General features: G+C 55.2%; 3 protein-coding genes across 3 annotated transcripts; 2 read left to right on the top strand and 1 right to left on the bottom strand.

Moving 5' to 3' along the window:
- Positions 1-2,871: 2,871 nt before the first annotated feature.
- On the top strand, positions 2,872-14,794 carry LOC34619653. Its single transcript, XM_026336306.1, has 13 exons — positions 2,872-2,908; positions 3,108-3,778; positions 4,393-4,956; positions 5,659-6,690; positions 7,397-7,514; positions 7,695-7,883; positions 8,514-9,215; positions 9,366-9,481; positions 9,560-11,701; positions 11,897-12,662; positions 13,386-13,741; positions 14,107-14,286; positions 14,396-14,794. Exons 1-13 carry the CDS (start codon positions 2,872-2,874, stop codon positions 14,792-14,794), a joined length of 7,272 nt encoding a protein of 2,423 aa, XP_026192091.1.
- A 714-nt stretch (positions 14,795-15,508) lies between these two features.
- LOC34619652 (60S ribosomal protein L7-3) lies at positions 15,509-18,263 on the bottom strand. Its single transcript, XM_026336305.1, has 7 exons — positions 18,096-18,263; positions 17,796-17,884; positions 17,424-17,541; positions 16,829-16,968; positions 16,279-16,440; positions 15,820-15,855; positions 15,509-15,581 (listed from the first exon to the last, which is right to left on the bottom strand). Exons 1-7 carry the CDS (start codon positions 18,261-18,263, stop codon positions 15,509-15,511), a joined length of 786 nt encoding a protein of 261 aa, XP_026192090.1.
- Positions 18,264-19,070: 807 nt separating this feature from the next.
- On the top strand, positions 19,071-24,793 carry LOC34619726 (probable tRNA (guanine(26)-N(2))-dimethyltransferase). Its single transcript, XM_026336304.1, has 12 exons — positions 19,071-19,287; positions 19,593-19,691; positions 19,978-20,115; positions 20,644-21,100; positions 21,472-21,625; positions 21,851-22,234; positions 22,497-22,601; positions 22,746-22,831; positions 23,305-23,472; positions 23,607-23,735; positions 24,326-24,498; positions 24,660-24,793. The coding sequence occupies exons 1-12, from the start codon at positions 19,071-19,073 to the stop codon at positions 24,791-24,793; spliced, it is 2,244 nt and encodes a 747-aa protein (XP_026192089.1).
- The last annotated feature ends 23 nt before the right edge of the window (positions 24,794-24,816 follow it).

Raw genomic sequence — 24,816 nt, 5'->3', positions numbered from 1 at the left:
GGTGGGTGGTACAGAGGTGTTGAGTGATGGGGGGTGCAGAGGAGAGGCGGTCAGAAGTGTGTGTGGAGGGTGGAGGGTGGGGTTGTCGATTGTGTGAGTGTGTGTGTGTGTGTGTGTGTGTGTGTGTGTGTGTGTGTGTGTGTGTGGGTGTGTGTGTGTGTGTGTGTGTGTTTGTGTGTGTGGGTGTGTGTGTATGTGGGTGTGAATGGGTGTGCTTGTGGCAGAAGGCACACAAGGTGAAGGGGAACGGCAGGCAGACAGTATCCGGAGGGAAAGGAGGTGCCTAGACGGCAGACATGGGAGATGGAGGGTGCATTAGGATTGACGATTAAAACGGATGTGTGGAGAATTGAAGTGCAAAACACGGGCCTGCATAATGTACGTCGAGAAGGAGGAGAGGGGAGATCCTGCAGGAACGCCTCGGTAGTAGAGGTTGCCGGAGAGCATCACTCTAGACGATGCCTTAGACCTTCCTGAAGCAGAACGTCGGGAGTAACAGCTGTGCAGCTCTGGACGCTATAAGGCTCTGCAAGGCACCCCTGCAGCAGGGGAACCTGAAACTGCGCAAAAGCGCAAAGAATCTGCGAACTTTCATCGTTGGAATTCCGGCAGTCTGCATCGCCTACCTGCGAGTGCATTGAGCAACGTCGTCTTGCCGGAACCACTAGGTCCCATGATGACGAGCATGGAGCCGGGACGAACACAGAGGTTTATGTCCTTAAGAATTACCAACGCATCGCTGCGAGCACATAGACAGGGGGAGCTGCTGGTGTCGATTTCGGGGGCATCTCCATCGGGTATCATTCCTCCGTCTTCGAGCTGTGTCATTGCATCTTTGTTGCTGCTGTTGGCGACTGTGCGCGAAGGCGTGTCATTATCGCCGAGCGGACCAGCACTGCCGCCATTGCGCGCGTTGTTCTTGCAGCAGAGCCGGCACATAGGCTTCAGGATGTTTCCTTGCTTCCGTATCGCATAGCAGAAGTCTTTCGCTACCAGCGTAACAGGCGCGATGCCCCCTGGAGTGCTCCATGCAGGGCACCTCCCTGCAGCGCCTTTGGCTGCAACGAGCGGAGACGCCGCCCCTTGCTGTTCTGCGTGACAATGCCCATCGCGAAACGTTTCATCGGAAAGTCTCTCAGCTGCCTCCGAGGGTACCGCCTCCCTGGCTACCCCGGTCCTGCTTGAGAGATCTCTGCTTGACGAGGAGGGCATGTCCTGCGGCAAAAACATCAGAGGCGTATAGATATATAGATATATATGTATATACGGAAGGTCTGCCGTGCCGGCATTCTGCACCATCCGGAAACTCATCATCACCGTTTATGTGCCAAATCCGTGCATCTCTCCAGCAGCAGCAGCCTGGGGGCCACCTCGGCAAGCAGGCTTCCCATGAATTCCCTCAGGGAGGTGCCACGCGAGACTCCAGAGAGGTGGGAAACATGCGGCAGAGGAGGGTGCTCTGCACGGGGGTGCAGTAAGGAACCGCTGGCATGTTGTCAACGCTCACACTTCGTCCAGGGACAAACTGGGGAGACGATGGGAGTGTAAATGGCTTTTCCTCGAGGTGGGAGGCGGATATTCGAAGAGGAAATACAATTAAAGGATGCTTGAAATGGGGGAAGGACCTGTGTGTGGATGGGTACGGATCAAAGAGTCTTGCCGTCTTCGGAACTCCCTTCACAAGCGTTCAGAGTAAGGCACATGCACAGTGCGCCTCCTCGCGAGCGGCACCGGCTGCTGCTGCGGAGATATATTACTGCGTTGTGGTTTCCAATGATACAGTTTCTGCACAGGATTATTCCCAGTGAGTCGTCTAGGCGCACAAACTAGGGATTAGAAAGAGAGGACGCGCAGCCGCCCCTGCCGTCCCGTCACTTAGTCTCAGCAGCGCCATCAGGGGCCTTAAGCAACACACATTTCCCTGAATGCTTCTGAAACTGCGGTCCATACGGCACTCTTTCTGCCTGTTTTTCGTGTATAAAGCCAACACTTGAGCGCTAGCACGACGCGAGAGGAACGCATTCTACAGACAAGCCAACACTACTCCTACTCCTCCTCCCTGGCAGCAGCTGCTGCTTCTCCAGCTGTCTTCCCGGCCTGCATTGCGTGCTGCTGCTGCTGCAGCTGCCACCGCCGCTGCATGCGTAGAGTGTGTGTGTGTGCAGTGCTACTGGGGCCTGGCAGACAACAGCGCATGCTGAACTTTCCCGTGGGGGCTGCTGCTGCTGCTGCCTTGACGTGCTCGGGAGGCACATGCATGTCGGCTCTCTCCAGACCACCTCTGTCACCTCCCTTCCCGCTGCGGCGTCTCCTGCAGAACGTGTATTCCTCTAGCAGCGGGCAGCACGCGGAGAAAGCTTTGCGGTTCGCGGGGGGAGCTTTTTCGCTCGTCGGCAGTGCCTGTCTGAGCTTCGGCAGTCCCCGAAGGCTTGCTAAAACGTGGCTGTGTTGCTGCAGCAGCTCTTTGTTCGTTGCCGCTTTGGGGTCATAGCGGCCCTCCCCCCTCCCCAAGAGCCTCCCCACAAAGCAAACAAGAAGAACGAAAGGCTGGAAATCTGCTGCCGCGATTGATTGCCGTTCGACTCTTGCCTTTCCTGCAAGCGTGTTGCTCCCTCCGCCGTTTTCGCTGCTGCTTCAGCGGCTTTTTCGCTGCTGCGCTGCCTCCTCACGACGCAGACAGTGCACTTTTTGCAGGGCTTTACCTTTGCGCTAGCCGCATGCGCTAAGGCAAGTGCTGCCCCGCTTAGGGGCCTGCATCAGCAGCAACCGCAGCAGAGGCATTTTTAAGGCCACTATAAGCAGCCGTCACAACGGCAGACTCAATGTCTCCTACGTGCTGCATTACGCGTGTCTTCTGCTGCTGCTTCCACGATGCCGCAGAAAGACGCTTTCCTTGTTGCTTATTACGGTGCGCTTATCACGCTGCACACCAAGCCAAAGGCGGGCAGACCCTCCTTTTCCGACCTCCCCTCTTGCTTGTCTTTCTCCCTTCCCCACCTCCTGCACAGACTCTGAAGACGCCAAGCTCCTCTGCTCCGCCTAAACTTCACGTTCTTGAGATTTTGCTCTTGCACTTTGAGGCTGTGCGGTCCTTCTTGTTTCTACAGATGAAAGCGCCGTTTGGCCGTCGCTTTCCCCTTCCATCGAGTCACGACTGCCCCTAGATGTGTTGCCACTTCGTGGAGTGGGGGCCCCCAGCCAGGGGCCCCCGGGGGGCGGGGGGCCCTCGTACCCTTCCTCCCCTGGCACTCCTGTGATGGTTTCCTTCGTGTCGCATTCTTTGGATCCTTCGCCCCCAGCAAATGCGTCTGTTCCAGGCCCCCCCGCTGCGTTTACTGCTGCGCAGAAGGCTGCAGCTGGCGCTCTGGCATCCTTAGGAGTCAGCGTTGCTGCTGCTTCACTGACTGCTGGGGGTACAGCGATTCCCGCAGCTTCGACTACTGCCGCCGCTTTGTCCTCCCTCTCTCCTCGGCTTGTGTGGACGGTAACTGAGCGGCCGTTCGCGCATCTGCTGCTGCTGCAGTACGAAAGCATTGAGGTGTATCGACAGCAGCAGCGACGCGTGCTGCGCGCCTGGGTAGAGAGACAGCTCGAGCAGCATGACGAGTGGCTTGTGCTCGTGGCTGCCCCGTGTAGCAGCCAGGAGACGGCGGTCAAACAGCTTAAGAAGTATCTCGAAAAAATGAGAACCGATCTGAATACGAAGGACAGGATTCTCCGCGTACCTTGCGAGCCGGTAGATCCTTCCCAGGCTCCAGTTGCAGAGCAACTCTGGACGGTAATAGAACTCCGCACGCAAAATTCGCAGCCAATCGACTGGCTGCGCCCTCATAAATTCTCCGCTTTCCGGCTGCTCCCATTTCGCTGCTTTTGGAATGTACATGCATGCTGGGTGTCTCGAGATTCCACGCGGAAAGAGGCGTACAAACGTTCCTGCGATTTTTTTGTCTCTCTACCAATCTATTGATCTCTGTCTATATGTATCTATTGAACTCTAGTTATATATCTCTCTACTTACCTCTATTTATCTCTATTCATATATCTCTCCACTTATCTCTATCTCTCTTCATATATCCATATCTCTCTCTATTTATCTCTATCTCTCTCTCTGTACCTCTTCGCGACAGTGTTACGCTTGCGATCCGTGCGGCAGTCTGCCTTTATCGGGGCTTGCCTGCGGCGTTTGTGAGGGGTTGGGGGAATGCTGGAGGGGAATTTGAAGGCTCTGCCTACTAGTGCTTCGAGATGCGAATCTGCTCTCGGCGTAGAAGAACGGCGTGCGACTCATTGAAGGAGTTGTTCTGCGCCTTTGGCAGTATCTGTCGTACGCAGAAGGGGGCTGCAGAACAATTTTTACTTGTTTTCTGTGAGCCCGGTGTGTGCTGCATGCAGCTCTTCCTGCAGCGGCTGAAGGACGCACTTGCGAGCGCTGTGGAGTATCGCATGATGCTCGCAGAGGACTTCGTGCAGCGCATGCAGCAGCAGCAGCAAGATGCCTCCAGTATTTTGGCAGCAAGGGAAACCCTCGCAGCGCTGTACGCGAAGTGTGGACGCTACGCGGAGGCGCTGAGAGTGTTGGACGCTTGGGAGGTCTCATCGCTTCCTGCATTGACACGTTCTCCAGCAGCAGAGCAGCAGACGGGGGATTTTCTCGCAGTTGGTGGCTCTGATGGGTTGCCTTTGCTGGCGTGTGAATCTCGCGCTGCTGAGCTGTTTCCAAAACTGCGGAGCGGTAGTCTGGGTCCCCTGCATTGTTGGGAGCTACTTTTCTGCAAGCAGGCGGTCTATTTGATTCAGCTGAATAAACTGGAGGAGCTTGGAAGTCGGGGGCTTTCCCTCTTCTCGGGAATCCTCAAAGTGGCTGCCTCAGTGGCATGCAGCAGCGATACGAAGATTCATTTGATGTGCTGGGCAGTGCTTGGGGCTTTAAACCTTGCCAATTTTCTGACGGCCAAGGTACTCTTCGATTCTCTCTTCTTCGCTCCTTGTGTGTTTGTGGGTGTGGAAGTGTGTCTATACGTGTGGGGGTGTGTCTCTGCCTAGCACCCTTGGTTCTGATTGTATATTTCTTAGAGTCTTTTATGAGTCAGTCGCACGCTGCCTGGCCCGCAGTACACATACATACACTTACATGCACACATGCACACACACATACACATACACTTGCATACACTTACATACATACATACACTTCCACACACACACACATACACATACATACACATACATACACTTCCACACATACATACACATACACATACAGACACACATACATACACATACACCTACACACATACATACACATACACTTACACACATGCACTTACATACACATACACTTACATACATACACATACACATACACTTACATACACACATACACATACACTTACATACACACATACACATACACTTACATACACTTACACACATACATACATACACTTACACACACACATCCGTGCACACACACCCCCTTCTACACATAAATACACGAAGAAAGGCAGGGATTTCGTGGTGTATGTATGCTTTCTGTGCACCGTCTCTCTCTCTCTCTTTCCTGCTAGTGGACTTTTTGTGTCGCTGCGGCTGTTGTTGCGATGCGGCGTGCAGTGTGTGAGCGGAGGCGAGGGTGTCGCCTCGAAGGAATTGGAGGAGCTGGGAACGGGGGCGTCTTCAGCTGTTGTGATGGCGACTGCGGCAGGTGTATCGGCGGAGTCAGGAGAGAGTGAATCTCGTGGATCAGGTGTTTCTCAAGTCTTTGCGTCTTCTTTGCCCTTGCTGCGTAGACCAACTTCTGCTGTGGCGCGCACACTGACACGCCTTGCCCCCAGTCACTTGACGTTTCTTCCTTCCAGACGGCAGCACGGGGATGCGCGCAGCAGCAGCAGCAAACCTAAAAAGTTGCAGCATGCAGACACGGCTTCCCTTCCTCAGCAGCAGGTGCAGCAGCAGCAGCAGCAGCAGGTGCATCGCGCACATTTCAGAGGTGGGGGAGAAGGGCAGGAGCGACTGGAAGGTGACGTTCACGGTTTTGCAAGTCGGAGGAGCTACAGCCAAGGAGCAGACAAGAGGGTGGACAGCAGCACCGGCGGGGGGGGTGTCGTCTTTGATTCTTTTGCGAGCGACACGGCATCTGGTCAGGCGAAGAGCGCTGCTTCCCTCTACGCTTTTGTTGCCCAGCAGTTGTTGCGTCTCGCTGCTCTGAAAAAGAAACCTGCCGAGTGGCAAGACGTGTTTGCGCTGCTGCCCGTATCCGCCTCAAGACAGCCAGGCCCTTTCTCCTCTTGTGACTCGTTGGACATGAATGAGGAAACTTCCAACCCGGAGGCGCAGCAGCAGCTCCAGTCTCGCTGCAGCAGCTTCTCCGCATCTGCAGCAGCATCACACGCGGAAACAGCCACGCTTTTCTTCCCTCCAGACGCAGTAGAGGAGCTGAAGGAAGCTCTGGAAATCTGCTCAGCCGCAGACTTGCGTCGGGCTTTAAGTGCGCCTGACAAACTCCAAGTGTTGTATCTTCGCGTGCTGCTGCTCGGAGGGCAACACTACGTAAATTGCGGATTCTTTCGCCATGCAGCGCTGCTGCAACACAGGATTGCTGCAATGCACTTGCAAGCAGGTGACTTTAGGGAGTGTCAACTGGCCATTCAAAGAATGATGCCGCTCTTCCTTAAAGAACCTTGGACAGACGTGAGTTAAAGCCCTCTTGGTATGAGTGTTTGTTTGTACATTTGGGTGTCTATGTCTATGCTTGTGAATATGTGTGTATGTCTGTCCGTATCAATACGGGTCTATGTGTATGGCTCTCTATGTCTGTGTATATCTATTTAAATATCAATGCCTATGTGTATGTCTATCTGTTTCTATGTCTATAACTATGGGTATATCCATGTCTATATCTATTTCTATATCAATGTCCATAACTATGTGTATATCCGTGTCTATATCTCTTTCTATATCAATGTCTATGTGTATATCCATGTCTCTCTCTCTCTCTCTCTCTGTATATATATATATATATATATATATATATATATATATCTGTCTACATGCGTATCTATATCGATGTTCAAATGTACGTCTATGTATGTCGCTTGCTCAACACGCCTCCCCTCCCTCTCTTTTGTGATGAGTGTCATATGCTTCTCTCTCTGCAACACGCCTCGGGCTGTGAAGCGCACGCGAGTGGCAGCCTCGGGTGTCTGCTGTTGCAGCCTCTGTAGCCGCCGTTTGTGCGCAGACACGGGTACCCTGAGCGCTTGCCATCCTGTGCATGCATCCATGCACGCACGCATGGATGTATCACCACGCCTTCGCCATTTGTCGATACAGTTTTTTCTTGCGGCTTTGTGTGGTGCGGTACATGCGTGTGTCGCAGCTGTGGGTGTGCTGCGAGAAGCTCCTGGCAAGGGCGGAGGCTCTGCAAGGAGATCGCGCTGGACAGTTGGCCTCCCTCTATGTGCTGAGCAACGCTGCGACGGAGTCTAAGGGGCAGCATCAACTGCAACAGCACCGCCACACAGAGGGGGAGCAGCCTCAGGAGCTGCACTGTCTAGAATCCGCTTTCTTAGGCAGCCCGAAGGAGTGCTTGCTGCAGTTTGTCTCCGTTGCTGCTTCCAGCGCGAATCGCAGGCTGCTGCAGCCTGCAGCAACAGCAGCAGCAGGGGCAGCTTCTGCTCCAGCTGCATCCGAAGCTGCAGCATGCCAGCAAGAAGGAGGACAGTCGACTCTCGCTCATGATCAAGCCGAACGTGAGAGCGTTCCTTGGAGTGGCTTGCTGCAGGAAGACATGGGATTTCCTTCGGCCTTTCTTCTGAATAGCGTTTCCGTGCATCTGAAGGCGGCTCCTAATCTCTTCGCCTGGGTAGCCGCCGTTCCCCACGGCATGCAGCAGAAGCAGCAAGAGCACCAACAAGAACAACCACAGCAGCAGCTCCACCACCACGAACAGCAGCATCAGCATCACCATCAGCGCCCCGCTCTCCCCCTAGCCTTTCTCCCTTATGTACGTCTGCTTGCTTGCGTGCTTGCTGCGTCTTGGAGACAGAGCCTGCGTGACTTGAAGCCGAGAGGATGGCAGCAGTGGGGGGTTAAGGGGGGGGGAGGGGGTCGAGCGGGGAGGTGTGTATGAGTGTGTACTGTGCGTGTTTGGGTGTTTCGTCTTCGAAACCGTCTCCCTTCTGTGTGTGAACTCCTCGGCACACACAAATTCCAAAGCCTCGTATAAGGCACGGAGATTTTCCTGCCCTGACGGAGCAGCAATCTGGGGATGGGAGAAGGGGAGAAGGTCCTCCTGCAGACCCTTTGGATGGTTTTTCTCTCTTTTTTTTCTCTCCCTCCGTGACTGCCGCGTGGTTTGCACGAGAGTCCATGTTGATTTGCGGTCGTCTTTTGTGCCGTGTGTATATTTTGGCTCGGCGTTTCTGCGCATGGGGGGCTGCCTCTCGCTGCTTTGGTCCCTCTTGCTGCATTTTTTTGTGTCGTTCCCTCCTCTCTCTGTCTTTTTCAGGGAGTTCGTGACGCCTGCGATTCTTCTCCGCTAGGACGCGGAGCTTCTTCACGGCTTCATTTGGGAGTCTCCCCCAGAGAGACAACGGCCCCTGGCAGCCGACAATTCTACAGAGCGGGTAGCAGCCTTACCCCCGGCTCGCGGCTCTCTGGCCCTTCCTTCTTCGCTGGTGCTTCTTACGGGCAGCTTTTCGCGCGAGGCAGCAGCAGCAGGGGATGGCGACAACGGCGTGACACTTCACACCGCGGAGTGTCTGCTTTGGCCTCCGGAGATTTCCTCGAGTCTCACCACGCCTTCTCCATTGCTGCGCGGGAAGGCCTTCTTTCTCTGCGGCAGCGGCACGACTCTATGGCGCAGGACCTCCTAGAGCATGCGATCCTGCGACAGCTCGCAGATCTCCTGCCGCTGTACGTCCTGCATGCCTCTCCCGCTGTGGAGATGCACCCGACGCTGCGCTTCTACGAGGCAACGCTCGCCCGTCTTAAGCCGAAAACCATCGCGGGAGTCCTAGGGCAGCGCTTGAGACGCCACGCAGGATCGGCTTCCATGTCGTTCGTCTCTGCGCTCCCTGCCGCGGGTTCTGCTACGGAGCCTGTAGCTGTTCAAGATGCGGGAGACGCTGCTGCTGCCGGTGTGGCAGAGTCGCCTCTCGGAGAAGACGCCTCCAAGGACATGTCAGATGCCGATACCAGTGTGAAAGACACGAGCGCCTTCCAGCAGAGGGAGCTGGAGGGCAGCCCGTCGGCGGCAGAAGCAGAGGCAGCAGCAGACATGCGGAAAGCTTCCCTCCAGGGTACCCTGGCTGCAGCAATGCCTGCGTCCCATAGAATGCCTATGAGCGCTACAAAAAACAAAGGCGAAAGCGAGCAGGAGGAATCACAGGCGAGAGAAACGCGAGACATGGACTTGCTGTCTTCCCAGCACGCGTGCAACGCATCTCCTGTGCAGAGCTCTGTAGGCTCCGCATCAGCAGCAAGAGCAGCAGAAACGGGAGCAGGAGGAGCTGTCGATACACCAGAAAAAGACGGCGTGGGGCAAGCCCATTCGCAGCGACGGGCATCCGGTGTCGAGATGGGAATGCTGGCCTCGAAATCTTCAGAAGCTTTTGATCAGCAGCAGCAGCAGCAGCAGGAGCAGGAGCATGGGCACCAACAACAACGGCACCAACAACAGCAACAGCAGCAACAGCAGGAGGGGGAGGAGCGTAGGCAGCAGCAGCCACAGCAGCAGCAGGAGCTTAGGCTTCCTGGCTCAGAAGACGAGGCAGCCTCGCTGCATTTGCCAAGCCCCTCGCGGCGTCTCCGTTCGCGTGCTGTGTCGCTCATGCAGACATGCAGCGCGAGAGGGTGCATCCCCTCTCTCTCGGTGGCTCTGGGAGAGACTATAGAAATTCAGGTGTATGTACACTCGGCCTTGTTGCTGCCGCTGCACCTCGATGCCGTAGCTCTGCGGCTTGCGGCTGTCCCCTCTGGAGCGCCGCAGGGGCTGCCGCTGGCCTCCCTTGCGGCAGCAGCAGCGACGACTTCCTGCGAGTTCTCCTCGGGATGGCTGGTTGTTAACAGTGCCACATTGCAGCAGCAGCAGCAGCTAGTGATTCGGCCAGGAGTTAGCGTCTTGCGTTTGCTGTGGTGTTGCTGCAAGCCGGGAGTCTATCTCGTGGAGCAGATATGCTTTCGCGTCAAGGATGTAGTTCTTACGCAGTGGGCAGGCGATCTGCCGCCTCCAGCCCTCCTCCCCAACGTTACAGCGGCGATGGAAGCGGCCCTCGTTGGTTGTGCTCCTCTAGTAGCTCTCGCTGCTACCCGTTCGCATGCAACCTCGGAAGCGGGTGCTGCGGATGCACACGCGTCTGCAGACGCAGCCTCCTGTGGGGTGGCTAGCAGCAGCAGTAGTGGCAGCAGCAGCACCACCACTACCACGGCACCCATCCAACAATCAGCGTGCGAAGCTGCACAAGGGTCGCTTAACCCGTATTACTTGAGAGAAGATGCGGGAGATGAGCTCTCCGCGGCGGCCTTTGCCGAACGACTCTATGGAGATCCCCGAATGTTTGCTATCTCCTCGTGTTCGCCTGCAGGAGCCACGCTGCTGCACCCATGCGCTGCCCTCGAGCGACTGCTGCACCCTCTCATGCTTGAGTACAGACACCCCAGCTCCTGTATTGCTGTGCAGGTAGACTCCCTGCTGCCTCAGCAGCATCACCAGCTGCTGCAGTGCCTTCAACAGGGGCAACTTCCGCCGCGCGAAATGCTCCAAGGCGGTGCTAATGTGCTGCTGGAAGGCGTGGAGTCTTCGCTACTTGTGACCATTACGGTTCCCCCCGGATTTCTCAAAGAGGGAGGCGCTCGCCTCCGCGTGCTGCAGGCACTCAGCGTGGCGACCCCCAGCAGCTGCACCAGCAGCGTGATGGGGGAAGATCTCGAGGACGCCTCCGTCAACTCCAGAAAAAGCCCCCCCTCAGACTTTTTCGAAGAAGAAACGCGCTGGGAGGGGCCCTACAAAGGGGCCTCCAGGGGCCGTGTCGCCTTCGACTGCATGCGCCACCACAGCAGAAGAGAGAGCGAAGCTTCCGCCTTCACAGGTGTCTCCCCCGTATCCAGTACTGCCCGCCGGCAGACTTTCGAGGAGATGGCAGACTCTGCTGCAAGGCTCAACCGACAGATCCCCGCTACTCAGGCCACAACGTGTAACACTTTCGAGGCAGCACCCTCCTTGTCGAGGCTGCTGCCGCAGCTCCTCATCGGTTGGAAGGAGGCGCTGTGTGTTTCCGTCGATGGCGAGCCAGCCTGCTTCCCCCTCTTGCAGCGCGAACTCTCAGACACCAGCAACGCCGGAGGAGCAGGCAGCAGCAGCACTGCGGCAGCAGAAAACAGTTCTTCTCCAAAGAGCCTCAAGTTTGGCGAATTATTCGAGCAGGAAGTCATGGTCGACTCGGAGGGTGCAGAAGTGGTGGTAGCCGTCCCCCACGACAGCACCTGCAGCGTCGAGGAGGCCGGCTGGATTCCGCTGCCTCTATTTAGCGGGTGTGTGCAGCTGCTCTTGCCCGTTTCTGCGATTTGCAGTGGTGCTGCGGGAGAGGGGCTCAGAGTTGCGCAGCAGTTCCTCCCAGACAGCTCGAGAAGCGACGTCCACCGAACGTGGAGGGGCGAAACATCCTGCACCTCAGCGAACAGTACAGCAGAGCGCTCCCTGGTAAGCTGCCACCCCTCCTTTCCTTCAGGCAGATCGTGCAGCACGTCTCCCGGCAGCCTCGACTGCTGAATAGCCCCTGCAGCACCACTGGCACGCAGGTAGGTAGCAGAGCAGGAGGCGTCTCATCCGTGGTCTATGGTTTTCCCCTCCGAGGTGCTGTGCCTGCCCCTGCGGATGCCTTCCTGCACCCTTCAGGACGCCCACAAAGTGCACTGGCCTTCGAAGGAGGCCTCTTACGCGAGTGAGGCTTTCAGAGCGCCTCACAGCGACTCGATCCCCTCAACAGGAGCTAGCAGATGCAGCAACAGCAGCCTCTCGGAGTCGATTAGCCGCAGGAGAACGGCGAAACGCTTTGACAGCGTTGGACCGGGGCATGGCGTCGCTGTGGTAGCCTCTGCCCTCGCCTTCACGTGTACTCCTCGGCCTCTAACATCCGCGAACGTCTCTTCCCCCGTCGCAGCGTCTGCTGGAGCTGCTGCCTCGCACGAGAGGTTTTTCGACGTGGGAGTCTTTCCCGCCTCGGTGGAGCTCGACGCCTCGCCCTTCTCGCGAGGCGACACCACAGAGGAGGCCTCACCTGCAGCTCCTCAGAGAGCAAACGGCCTTAGTAGCGTTGGCAATCCGGTGATGCATGTGCTACGGCTTCACAGCGTAGAAGTGCGCGCTGCCCTCACGCATGCACTTTCTTTCGCTCGCCTTTCAGACGGCCTGCGGATCGTGCAGGTGTTCCTCAAAGCAGCCTCTACTGCGGACAAACTCCTCCTGCGCTCTGCCGAGATCATCCCCAAACTGCAGAGACAGCATCAGCAGCCCCTTCCACTCAGCCTGTCCAGTGCTGCAAGCACCCTGCATAGCGCAGTACAAGAAGAGGAGCACTCCAACACGCCGAACGAGGGGCCTGTTGTCTCCCTAGTCGCTCCTCCACATCCATCTTGCAGAGACACTCACTCCCAGATAGCTGGTAAGCCCCTGGTGCTGCTGCTGCGGCTTTCCTTTCGCTCAGCCTGGCTCTTTTGGATGTATCCGTCACAGCCCAGTGGCCGCTGTTGCTTTTTCACGGGCTTTTTTTCTCCGTCTTGCTGCTCTTCCTCCTGATGCTCCCCCTCCTGATGCTCCCCCTCCTGATGCTCCTACTCCTCGTGCTCCTTCTACTCCTGCTCCTTCTCCTCCTGCTCCTTCTCCTCCTGCTTCTCCTCCTCCTGCTCCTTCTACTCCTGCTCCTCTCCAGGGGCGCAAAGAGGGCCACACCTTCTTGCCCTTCCCTCTTGCGCCACGTCTGCAGCACCATCTCTCGGAGCAGTGCTTTGCCCAATATGTACTGCACTTGGTGCTTGTAAATCCGGTCCGCGTTCGGTGCTCGTGTGCATGTCTCAAGATGCTGCCTGTAGCTTTTGATGCGCCTTGAAAGGTCAACATGGCTATCTCCCACACTTGCCCCTTTTCCCGTATGCTTATAAGCCTACCTACTTGCCTACCTACCTACCTGCCTGCCTGCCGTCTTCTTTTGCGCAGTGTTTCTTCGTGATTTCTTTCTGCTTCACCCTTACACAGAGCCTTGCCCACGCCGTTCCTGCTTTGCCGTCTGCTCCCCGCGTCTCCCTTCCCTTCCCAGTTGCTCAGTGCCTTCCTTGCCACCTCGGACCGCTTCTCTGCGATTTCACGACTTGCGCCTGCCCTCCTGCAGATGCTGTCATCCTCGGCACGACTCTGTTTGCCGGAACCGTGCAAACGCTCCTGGTGAAGGCTCAGTACAGCCTGCCCGCGTCTACGTCCTCCAGCTGCTGTTGCAGCCCCTCTTCTGTCCACTATGACTTAGTGGTGCGTTATGAGATCGATGATGGAGGTCTCGAGGATGCGTCTGCAGAGGCTGCGCTCGATGGGTTGTTTATCTCTGATCGTCGCATTGAGAAATTGAGCAGCACCTCAACGAGCATCAAAAACAGCCGCAAGAGAACCCCACTTACCTATGTCATCCCGATCGAGCTGCCTGCCAGGGTGTCACCCCTGATGGTGAACGTAGAGGCTCCACGCACAGGGCGTGTAGGGGCCTCTCTCCTTGTGCAGTTGCACATCACCAACACTGCAGAGGTACGGATTAGGCGATCCGGATAGCTTCTTTCTTTCTTCTTTTTGCCTGGATAGGCCTACCTGCCTGTCTAACTGCCTAACTAGCTCTCCGTCTAACTGCCTAACTAGCTCTCCGTCTAACTGCCTAACTACCTGCCTGTCTAACTGCCTGCCTGCCTGTTTAACTGCCTAACTACCTGCCTGTCTAACTGCCTGCCTGCCTTCCTACTTTGCGCCATTCTCGCGTTGCTTGCTTCATGCGCCGTCTGCGAACGCAGCGTGCAATATATACATATATGTAATATATATATGTAAGTGTGTCGTTTGTGCTGCCGCAGGAAGCTGTGGAGGTCTGCCATTGGGTCTGTTTGGAATTCGACAGACAAGAGCCGCCGGAGGCACCAGGGGGTGGAAGTCGGGGAGTCCTTGAGCAGCAGCGAAGACACCAGAGGTCTTCAGGGGGCGCTCAGACGCATTCCAAGTCGCCACGGATTGGCGAGTGCCACGACTGGCTCATGGTGAGGATTTTTCTTGCGGCTGGCCTTTGATCCTGCTTCACCTTATGCCACATTGTTTGAGCCTCTACCGGCGGAAGCCGTGTCTGCTGGCTCGCTTATGTGCCTGCAGGCGGGATCCAAGTGCAAGGCTAGGGTCATAGAAGGCGGTAAAAGTGCAACCGTAGCTTTCTCTGCAATTCCATTGCGTGCTGGCTCGCTCCGGCTGCCGGCAGTCCGGTTGCTTTGTCGGAAAGTAACGAAATTTCCCATCGAGGGGCGTCTTCACCTGGCGGGCTTTAGGGCCGCAAGGGGGGCCCCCTCGTTCGTGAGCTTGTGGGGGGGCGTTCTAGATCGCAAGGAGGCAGAGCAGCCATCTGGCGACGACACCTGGATCGCTGCAGAGGCGAGCAGCAGCGAACCACCGCCTTGGGCCCCTGTGTTCGAAGGGAAGTCTCTCACTGCGGGGAGGGAAGTCCTCGTTCTTCCGAAACTCGTATCGACCCCCGACGTGAGGCTGCTGCAAGACTAGAGCAGGCCGTTCAAAAACGGCTGGCTGCTCCAGCGCGTTGTTGCAGCCAGCTCTAACAACCACTGCTAAGGTGGACGCCAGCTGTCAGCTGACCGTCTTCCCCTCATTCTTCCCATTGCATGCACGGCCTCCGTGTCCTGTGGGTGAGTTGAAGCGGAAGTCTGACCAGTTTTCCCGGGGGGGCGAAGCGGCTCCGGAGCGTGCTGCCAGCCAGCACGATACCTAGTTGTGCGTAGTTAGCTTTAGTTATGCGCAAATACGTAACAGTTGAAAAGCGTGCTCTCAAAAGGCCCTCTTGGCATACACATAGCCCAGCACCGCGCGCCTTACAAGCGGATCGGCACCAACTATTCTCTTTCTAGAGATGCCCTCGAGCCTCGACTGGGGCACACCCCCTTACAGCAGCTTGCCTGCTATAATGAGTTTCAAGTTTATTAGCAGCTTGCATGCACAGCTGTGGAAAGCCTGCGCTTCGTTATGCCTCAACAGCCCACGAGCGTTGCTTAAGCCCTGTTTCCGCCTCCCTACACTTCTGAGCCGTCGAGTCCTGCACTGCTCGAAGGCAGCACACTGGAGACGCGGGCTAAAAGCACCACTGAACTCCCAGACGCCTCCAAAGGGCCATCAGTACGGGGGAGCAGAAAAAAGTAGAAAGAACGCCACGGGGAACCGAACGCAAAGCACCAGGTGAAAAGGAGACGGAAGAGGTAAACATCAGGTCAGCTGAGTGACCTTAATGTTTATCTTGTCCCCCAAGAATCCGTACTCCATGCGCTTCGCCTCCAAACTGTACAGACACAACAAGCGCAGACGCACACCAGAGCACGGGGGCCCAATACTGACGCAACGCGTGTGCTCCACCCAATACGTAGTCTAACAGGAAGCAGAGCCAAGACTCAAGCTGCATTTTAAGCAGGGTGCACAAGCAGAGAATCGCCACGCTATAGCCGGCGGTCCGAAAAATGAGCGACATGAACCGGCAGGCAGGCAGGCATGCGCGGGGAGCGGGAAGTGGCAGCACACACCCTTCCACCTGCTTCAAACTTGTCAGCTGAAACTTCCTGCACAAGGAACACTCACACAAACTCGCCAACAGCAAGCTATGATTTCGCAGCCCTTGGCTCCTCTAGCTGCCTCCAGGATGCGTCCTCCAACCGGTGTTACAAGCTTTTTCACTCCTCCGATGCCTTCGGCTAGACAAACGAAGTCCGCTCCAAGGGAGCATATTTCCCCAGACGCAACGGCCCAAAACTCCCTTTTCCCCGACACTCTGACCACTTTGCATGCATATACTCGCTGCCTGCTACACCGGCAACTACGTGGGCAACGCGCTACCGCCGCATCCCCCTTAAAATAGGGGAGGCCTCGTGTGGTGCGCGTGCAGCACTTCCTTCAGAGATTTCGCATGCTCACTATACGCATGGCTCTAAGGGACATGGCCTCGCGCTGCCGTCGTGGCACTTGATTCCTTAAGAAGAACTTACCCAACCTTCTGCATCAACTGCGCAAAGTGAGGGCCGCACGTGAGGATGTGCTCCACTAGATCTTCCAGACACAGGATGCCCATGGACCCAAAGGCGTCTTCAATCATCACATTATTCGACAGAGGCACGGGGGGGCCCCCCTCGTCGCTCTGCATGCGAGCCCTGAACAGGTTCCAACACACACGTACATACATACATAGTTACATATACATACACACATACATACATATATACACACATACATATATACACACATACATACATACATATATACACACATATACATACATAGTTACATATACATACACACATACATACATACAAACCGACACATATACATACAGACATACATATATACGTGTATACACAACGGGATGCATTCAATAACGCGTTTGCCGCTATTTCTATTCTTTGACTTTGAGTCGTGGTCAATACTTTTTCTCTGTCCCTTCTAATTCTTCCTTTTCAAGCCCCACACTGCGCGCCTGCCCCGGCGTGTGCCTGTCTAGGACGAGCAGCAACAGCACCCGCAAGCAGCAACGGCACTTGCCTTGTCAGAAAGAGCCTGCGAACGGTGTCTGCGGAGGGCAGGCCATAAAATATGAAGGGGGAGATCTTTCTGAGGGTTGTGGTCGCCGTCTCGTCGTTAGGAATCAGTGTACAACTGTATGGCTTGGAGAGGCCCAGGGCCTGCACGCCAGTACCACCCCTCACGCGAACAACCGGGTGGCATTCAGTGCCCCTCCCTGATGAAACTTGAGTACAAAGTCGCTCCGAAGCCTCTTACGTGGAGGTTCCTGCATACCCCTCTACAAGCTTCATCTGTAACCAGTATGCCTAGTTCAAAACAACTTTTCAAGAAATGCTCGCCTCCCTCAGCCCCCCTCAACTTCCCTCCCCCCCTTGCTGACAGGCCGTGTGGGGATCCGATGCTCTGCGGCAGAACTCCTTCGCCCATCCGCGGAGCGATCGAGCGTAGACTACTCAAAGACCCCATGTTTACGCCTGGGTGAAGGGCCCTTCAGAGACTCGTGTTTCTGCCCAGCAGATTCGCCTTCATAGCGCTCTGCAATACCTGAAAGCCCCTTTCAACTGCTCGTTGCATGGCCGCTTTGTGCTAAGGTCCTTGGCAGTTCGAAGCCTACCTCGAGAGCCTTGCGCGTCTCCCTGCAGCCGCCCTTGCGGTGATTGCGTACAACGCAGTACACTCGACAGTCTGGCTGTCGCTGCTGCTTAGCCTTCCGATTTCTCTGGACCCGCACTCTACACAGTCCCCGCCAGCAACACACACACCGGCAGCAGCCCCTCAAATGCAGCATACGCAGCGGTAATACGGCACACTGAACGACGCCTCCGGCACGTCGAACAGCTCAGTAGCGTGTGGCGTCAGCCTTCCCCAATCCTGCTCCCCAGAGAAGCAGCCACGTGAAGGCCTGCTGGTCTGTCATCACGAGTGCAAAAGCAATGGGGTGTAAGAAAGGCTCTACGTGTTGTGCAGCTGCTAGACTGCTGCTCACCGTTTGCTGTCTTGCATGGCAAGGAGCGCCTTCTTGACAAAGTGCTGAGCGGACTTCACCTTGTTCGTGTGCAGTGAGGCCTTCTTTGCCTGCAGACAGAGTCCAAAAGAGGCAGGTGGATCCCCCAGGAGGGTGTGTAGTTGTTACTGTTGTTCTGCTAATTGTGGTTGCTGCCACCGCTGCCTCTTTCAACAATAAACCCTGGAAACTCACTGAACGATCACGCCTAAATAACAGCTGTCTCCCCCCTCTTGCCCCCCCCCTCCCCCTTTACAGCCCGCCCCCCTTGCACGTCTCTACCCGTTTGAATTGCGATAGAGCCTTGGCCCTTTTTGCCTTTTCCTTCAAGTCCTGCTGCCTCTTCTTCAATATCGTCTCTGCCACCTTGAGAGACTCGCCAGCTACTCGCGGCCTCAAGGCCCCCCTGGCCCCCCCAGCTTCTTGCAGGTGCTCCGTGCCCTTAACCATCCTCGCGTCAAGATTACAGAAGCGATTCGCCGAGGCAGCGTGCAGGCAGGCAGCAAGGCGGCGTATACAGGAGGCTGGAACGGTATTCTTTCAAGCCACGGTGGCCGCTCACCTGTGGCACTAGCGACAGCGGAAAAAAGGCAGAATACGGCCCCTTGAGAGCAGAGCGAGTCTTGCTGTTGCTCCACTTTGTGCGTTAAAAGTTGCAGATCAGGTCTTTGGAAGAAGCGGAAAGAAAAGAAGCGCGTCCCCAAAAATTGTTCCTTCGTCGATGCCAGAACAGCATCACAGTTGGCAGGGGACGCGGAAAAAGGCCTCTCCTCCACCGCCTAGCTCCACAAGCACCAGGGCGCCGCAGCAGGAGTAAAAAGTACAATTTTACACAGTAAGGACCCCACAGCAGTGCGAATCCTTGAGAAGGCACTCAACCCCACAGCCCGCTGGGCAGTTCGCGGGGTAGCCACACGTGCGAGGACAAAAGGTAACAAGCTCTCTAGCTAGCTCCCAAAGTCTCTACAGACAACAAGGCCCCATCTAGGCTCGATGAAGGCTATTACAGGCAGCTGAGGCCACAGGAGCTGCTGCCTGCGTCTTTGTTGTTCTACAGAGGAGGAGTAGCCAAGGCCGCATGCGAGGGGCCTCCTTCCTCAGGAGAACAGGGGCCCTGTCACGTCGATTCGAAGAGGGAAAGGACTGTACAGTGCCTTGTTGGTTGACTGCTCTCAATTTTCAACGCGCGCATTTTTTTCCCATATTGCAGCGCTCCTTCTTTCCCACGGCGGCTTTGTTAGGGTCACCTTCGAGGCAATGGCAGGAGGCCCCGAGCAGGCTAAGGCCGGAGACGCTGGAGCTTCGGCGCCTTCTGATCTCACGGTGGGATATATAAGGGAGGGCCTTGTTAAGGTGGAAGCTCCCCAGGAAGATGCCATCTTCTTTAACCCGGCTCAGGTGTTTAACAGGGACCTCTCTGTGCTGGCGTTGAAGGCCTTCGCCGAGAAGCAGAAGGAGCTCCTCCAGCAACGTTGTACGGTATACCCCACGAGTAGATAGCGCCATGCATATATATATGCACATGGCCTACCGCCGATGCTGCAGCTAGCCAGAGTCTTGAAAAAGTACCGTATTGCCGCGGTGCACAAAAAAGTTGCAAACGCGTCATCTAGCTGCCCGCGAACAGCGACACCGCAAGCAGCTTGACAAGCCTATCAAGACGGCCAGACACACCCCCTTTGCTTTTGTTGCGAGAGCATCTGCTGCTGCGCTGTTGCTCTGCATGCATTCCAAGGGAACGCCTTCTGCTTGCCCTCCTGTCTTCCTTGTGTGCTGCAGCGGCGGCTACGATGGCGCGTTGCAAGGCCGAGGGCCGCATGCTGCCGCAGGCTCTTGAGTTTGGGGGCTTTAACATTGTCGAGCCTCTTGCTGCAACCGGTAGGGTGCCCCCGTAAAACGCAGTTCGGAGAGGCACTTGTATGCGTGTATGCCCCTACTTTCTATTTAAGTCCGAATGCCACCCCTTCCTTCCCCGGAGCCAGTGGCTGTGCACCTTGCTGCAGAGGCTTACCGAGCTCCCCGCAGCAAAGGCAGTTTTTCGACAGACAACAGCAGCAAGTTTTGCCACGTCCTTCATCAAAATTGTGCGCACACTTTGATAAAGGGATAGCCACGAAGAGGCCTACAGCTCTTTCTGTTGCCTCTGGTGTCCGTATGAGCTCAGGCTTAAGGAGCTTGCGCTACCTCAAAGAGTTGGGGCCAATCGTGCGCTGCGCTGTGGTTAACGACTTGGATCGCCAAGCCGCCGCTGCTGCCGAGAAAAATGCTCGGATCAACGAAATCCCGGAAAATCGCTTCATGGGTAAGCCTCAGCAAGGCGTGCTTCTTTTTTTCATGCTTTCTTTAAGCCTATAATTGCACTTTAAGTCTTGGCGTCAACGGTTATTCAGTTTGTACAGGGCTCACGAGCTTGCGACGGGGGTGAAGGGGTCCAAAGAGGAAACGGGGTGGTTTGAAGGGCAGCCTGGCGTTTGTTAGACAGAAAGGCCCACACCTAGAAATGCAATTTCTATCGCAGAAAAAACGATGGGCTCAAAGAAAGCCTACTTGAAGAGGCGCACTACTCGGATGTATTGAGCGAAGTGCGCCAATCGCATGAGTCCTCCTCGATTGAGGCGTCTCGTTATACCTCTCCAAAAACACTTCATCTGTTTGTTATGGTGTAAATACATTCGTGCGTATATGGTGGGAGCTGCTTGAATTTGTAGGATGTCTTGAGGTGTTTAATGCTCCAAGGGCGCCTAGAGAAGCGTTTTTTTCTCGGGGCACTCCGCGTGAGCTCTACTGCGAGTTTCGTTCTTCGCCTCTCCTGTCTGTTCCGCCAATGCAGCAACCTGCGCGGAGGGAAGCAGGCTCTTGCGCCTGCTGAGCCACCCGCCTCTCAGCATGGGAACTCTGAAGAAAATCAACAGCCTCCCTGCGGGGGCTGTTGTTCCCGCCTCCTTTGATATGACCTGTCCCCCTGAGGACCTCCCCCTCCTGCCTCCTCTCTTCAAGCCCACCGTTGCGGCTGCTGCAAAAAGCGATGCTGCTGGTGTAGCTATGGCAGAAACGGCAACCGAATTGCAAGGCGGCGTTCCGCTGTGGTATGATGTGATCGACGTCGATCCGTATGGCAGTTGCTCCCCCTTTCTGGATGCCGCTGTGGGGGCGGTGCGCAGCGGCGGCCTCTTGTGTGTGACAAGCACTGATATGTGCACTTTGGTGGGCAACTCGCTGGAAACCGCTTTCTACAAATACGGAGGAGCCGCGGCGAAGATGAGCGCTCACCATGAAGTTGCTCTCCGGTGCGTCACGATACATATGTATATATGCGTGTCTAGAGATAGCTATCATAGATATCCGTATTGCAGCATTCTTCGGTGTATAACGTGTCGTCTGTTTGCCACATTCTTCTACGCTGTCACGCACTGCTCGCTGGCAAACTCGTGCCTTGACCTTCCATGCATCGTTATCCTTTCCCACCCTGTCTATCTCCCGCGGCGCGTGGTGGGACTCGTGGTACTTGCACTCAAGGGGAACCGCATATGTGCAGCGCAGTACTGACTTCGGATGCACAGAGCAGCTATTTTTAAGCTCAGAAGCACTGACACCGTCAAAAGAGCTCATGCCGCTGTGTGTCTGCTGTTTGCCTTCTGTGTGCCTGTATTTGCTGTAGTCTAGTGCTGCAAGCCGTGGCTCAAGCAGCTGCAAAGCATAGAAGGGCCATACAACCGCTTCTCTGCCTTAGTGTAGACTTCTACGTTCGTCTCTTCGTGCGTGTCGTAGAGTCTCCAGAGCAGTGCAAGCAGCTTCACCAAAAGGAGTCCATGGTCAGCTCCAGCAGTGCGCTGCTTCCCATTGTAGCCGTTTTTGCGGCCTGTCTTGCTGCCCGCACTGCACCATATTTCCCACAGCGTTCGTGGACCCCCTATTGCGCGAGGCATGCACTTTCACGGGGAGCTAATAGCTCACAGCCACGAAGCGAGCAGTGCTATCGTAGTATGGCTGACTCTTTTGAGCAATTACACTAGAAAAGCTCTCATTGCTCGACTCAGGTCTTTCATTGCCCCTCGTGCGAGGCCTTTACCGTCGCACCACTGGGAACCCGAATGCTGAAGCCGGCGCGGGGGAAGAGGGCGGGGGTGTCGCGCAGTGGAGAGGTAGCACAGCCACCGAATCACCACCACCTCCCACAGACTGCAGCCGCAGGCGCGTCTGAAGAAGAGAACAAAGCTATTCACGCTGAAGAACAAGGAGGCTGCAGCCCCAACAATACCTGCAACAACTTCAATGACTCGGCTGAAGGATGTACACCAGAAAGCGGGAGGTTCAAGTACCGAGCGGCCTGGGTGGTGGAAGGTGTGAGTCCCCACTGCGCAGAGTGCGGTGGTAGGATTCTTATGGGAGGACCGATTTATTCTGGCCGCTACTATGACCCGGTGAGTGGTTTTCACTGCATGATGGTATGTCCCATTGGTGTCTGTGTGTTCTCTAGGAAACATGCCATCCTAAAAGGAAAGCCTATCAGTATGCCCTGTGTAAAGCTGCAACTGGAGCAAGCATACGAGAAAATACGAAACCGCTGTCGATGGCTCCTGTAGACCCTATTTACAATGATTTTGCTGTGTGTCTATTGTATATCTGTACTGCCCCACCAAGTGCATTGCTGGGCCTCCCCATGTCGTCATTTGCTCTGCTCAGGAATTCGTTGACTTGTGCCTCAAGGAATTAGGCAACGCCAAGGACACCCTTCCAGGTCTCACAATGCAGGCCCGCATTCTTGGGATGTTGACCGCGTTAAAAGAAGTGCGTGCATTCCCCGCTAATTTTCAGAGTACCCATAGAACACTTCGTAGGTGTGGCCACCGCATGCGTTCACTAGACTCAAGGTTGTGCAAAAATCCCAAAAGAACCAAGATGCATGTGTTTCGCTGCATCTTTTCACTCCAGGAGCTCCCGGATGTGCCACTCCACTACCAGCTACCTTCCCTCTGCACACGAAACAAGCTCACAATGATAAAACCCTGTGCATTCAAGTAAGTGTGTTCGTGTGTTGCGGTGCTACGGGGAGCTTTGTCTAGGCGCTGATGCTGCTCAGCGTCTAGGTGGCGTATGTGTGTAGCTGGCTAAGCCTCGGTACGAGAAGGCACCATGCTGTATGTGCGTTTTGCCTAAATGCTGTATGCAACAACCATTGCATGCTCGAACCGCACACGGGACGCACCAAGTCGCTTCCTAGCACTCCCTTTCCTCTCATGTGGGGAGCTCTGAGCCGGGCAAGCAGGGAAAAGAGGGGGCTCGTGGGGGAAGCAATCAATGGCTTTCTATCAATTTGTGTTAAGTCTATGATTAAAGGTCATTTTTAGGAGACCTGCGATGGAGTGTTACAGTGCGGCTGCTCTAGTGCCGCTCTCTCTGTTTTATATCTACATTCCTCGAGGGGGATAGCATACAAACCCCTGCAGCAAGGCACATGTGTCGTATATATCTGTGTTGTCTCTACCCGCAGGGCTGCTTTGCGCCGGCTGGGTTTTAAGGCCTCGCACTTTCATAGGGACCCGCAAGCGATCAAAACGGACGCTCCTGCAGGCGTTGTCTTTGATTTGCTACGGTTTCATGCTCTACAGCACCCACCCGCAGACAAAGAAAGCCACCCAGTGCTCATGAAATCCATTCGGTTAGTTCTTTAAAATGATGCCACATCACCTAGCCGCCGTGAATGTTTTTATCGTTGTCACAAGAACCCATAGGGTTTGCGTGTGGGTACTGCGCTCTTACCTCCAATCAATAGAGTGATATGGTTGTTTTTAGGACTAATGGTATCGACCTGTCCCCACCAACTGCTGAGGAGAACGGGGTAACCGCTAAGCAGCAGGTAGCACGGTGGCTACCCAACCCTGAGCCTTACTGGGGCCCTAAAGGCCGCGCTGGAAAAAAACGGTGGGCTTTTTTCGTCATCACGCAACACGATCACCATCATATTAAACACATACACTGGAATTGTCAGAGAAGGCCATGAGGATTATCGTTGAATCGCTGCTACCGTTGTTGCGCTGCAGGGCAGGCAATGATGCGGACATGGTTCCACGAAAGAGGCAAAATAATGACGCTTCATTGGCCAGCGCCGTATCTGTTGAGGGCTCGGGGACTCAAGAGAACTGTTTAAAAGGGAATCCTCTTTTGTAGGGGGGCAGTGCTTTCAGCTATAGCACTACGCAGGATTCTCACCCTGCTGCTGTCCCCCTAGCATCCCCCCGCCTGTAGCTAAGGCGTTTTAGGGGGATGCAGGTCGAAATTAATTACTCTTTTGATTTTTACATTGAGCGATTAAAGCTGTCAAGTTTGATCTGTTGCGGTCTCAAGACCTCTACAGCGTAGACCTACTCTTACAGGCACCCGGTCATAGTTACGACTCTGTAGGCCGGATAAATGGACCGCTACTTCTTGATACCAACTGTAGGTAAGTGTACTGTCTGCGTTTCTTGAGATGTTTGTGTGTTTGTCTGTGTGTGTGTAAGGCCGTGACTTAGGAGCCCCAGTCTGTGTGTGTACAGTGTTGCTGGTAGTGTCAGAGCGAACACCCGCGCCACTGCACCAATGCAAAACAACCCAAGCAAGAGAATTGCAAAAACTAACGAATTTAAGCACCTGTATTCCAAAACGAAGACTGTGCAAGTGCATTTCGGGGTTGACAAGCTCGCAGGCCGATGAGGCTGTGCGTCCAAACTTTGCTGCTCAACCTCTCGAGCAGGCAAACGGTGGGGCCTCCACAGAAACGTTTGAGGAGAAACTAGCAGAGTATCCAATTACACAGTATCGAAATGTGCTTTTTTTATTATTTTATATCTTCTGGCATCTCTTCAGCGTTACGAGAAATGGCAGTGGGAAAGGGCCACTGGACCCCTCTCCATCCTGCAGCCCAGCAGAACCACTCCCACTCGTCCATACTCGCCTCTAATACGCGAAAACAATTACTAGAATTAGCTCGCTCACATTAACAGATTTAATCTTGGTTATTCTG

The sequence above is a fragment of the Cyclospora cayetanensis genome, unplaced genomic scaffold (assembly GCF_002999335.1).
Source record: "Cyclospora cayetanensis isolate NF1_C8 unplaced genomic scaffold, CcayRef3 CcayRef3_contig_12, whole genome shotgun sequence".
Taxonomy (NCBI): domain Eukaryota; phylum Apicomplexa; class Conoidasida; order Eucoccidiorida; family Eimeriidae; genus Cyclospora; species Cyclospora cayetanensis.
This window is presented reverse-complemented; position numbering and strand designations above follow the sequence as displayed.

Excerpts from the sequence above, each read along its gene's own strand:
- LOC34619653 (XM_026336306.1), top strand. The coding sequence starts at position 2,872 with ATGCCGCAGAAAGACGCTTTCCTTGTTGCTTATTACG. Across the intron at positions 13,742-14,106 it reads AGGCTCCACGCACAGGGCGT|GAAGCTGTGGAGGTCTGCCA; the intron begins GTAGGGGCCTCT and ends GTGCTGCCGCAG. Across the intron at positions 14,287-14,395 it reads AGTGCCACGACTGGCTCATG|GCGGGATCCAAGTGCAAGGC; the intron begins GTGAGGATTTTT and ends ATGTGCCTGCAG.
- LOC34619652 (XM_026336305.1), bottom strand. The coding sequence starts at position 18,263 with ATGGTTAAGGGCACGGAGCACCTGCAAGAAGCTGGGGGGGCCAGGGGG. Across the intron at positions 17,885-18,095 it reads CTCTATCGCAATTCAAACGG|GCAAAGAAGGCCTCACTGCA; the intron begins GTAGAGACGTGC and ends CTCTGTCTGCAG. Across the intron at positions 16,441-16,828 it reads CGCAGGCTCTTTCTGACAAG|GGCTCGCATGCAGAGCGACG; the intron begins GCAAGTGCCGTT and ends GAACCTGTTCAG.
- LOC34619726 (XM_026336304.1), top strand. The coding sequence starts at position 19,071 with ATGGCAGGAGGCCCCGAGCAGGCTAAGGCCGGAGACGCTGGAGCTTCG. Across the intron at positions 23,736-24,325 it reads GGCCGCGCTGGAAAAAAACG|GAGCCCCAGTCTGTGTGTGT; the intron begins GTGGGCTTTTTT and ends GCCGTGACTTAG. Across the intron at positions 24,499-24,659 it reads CGGGGTTGACAAGCTCGCAG|CGTTACGAGAAATGGCAGTG; the intron begins GCCGATGAGGCT and ends GCATCTCTTCAG.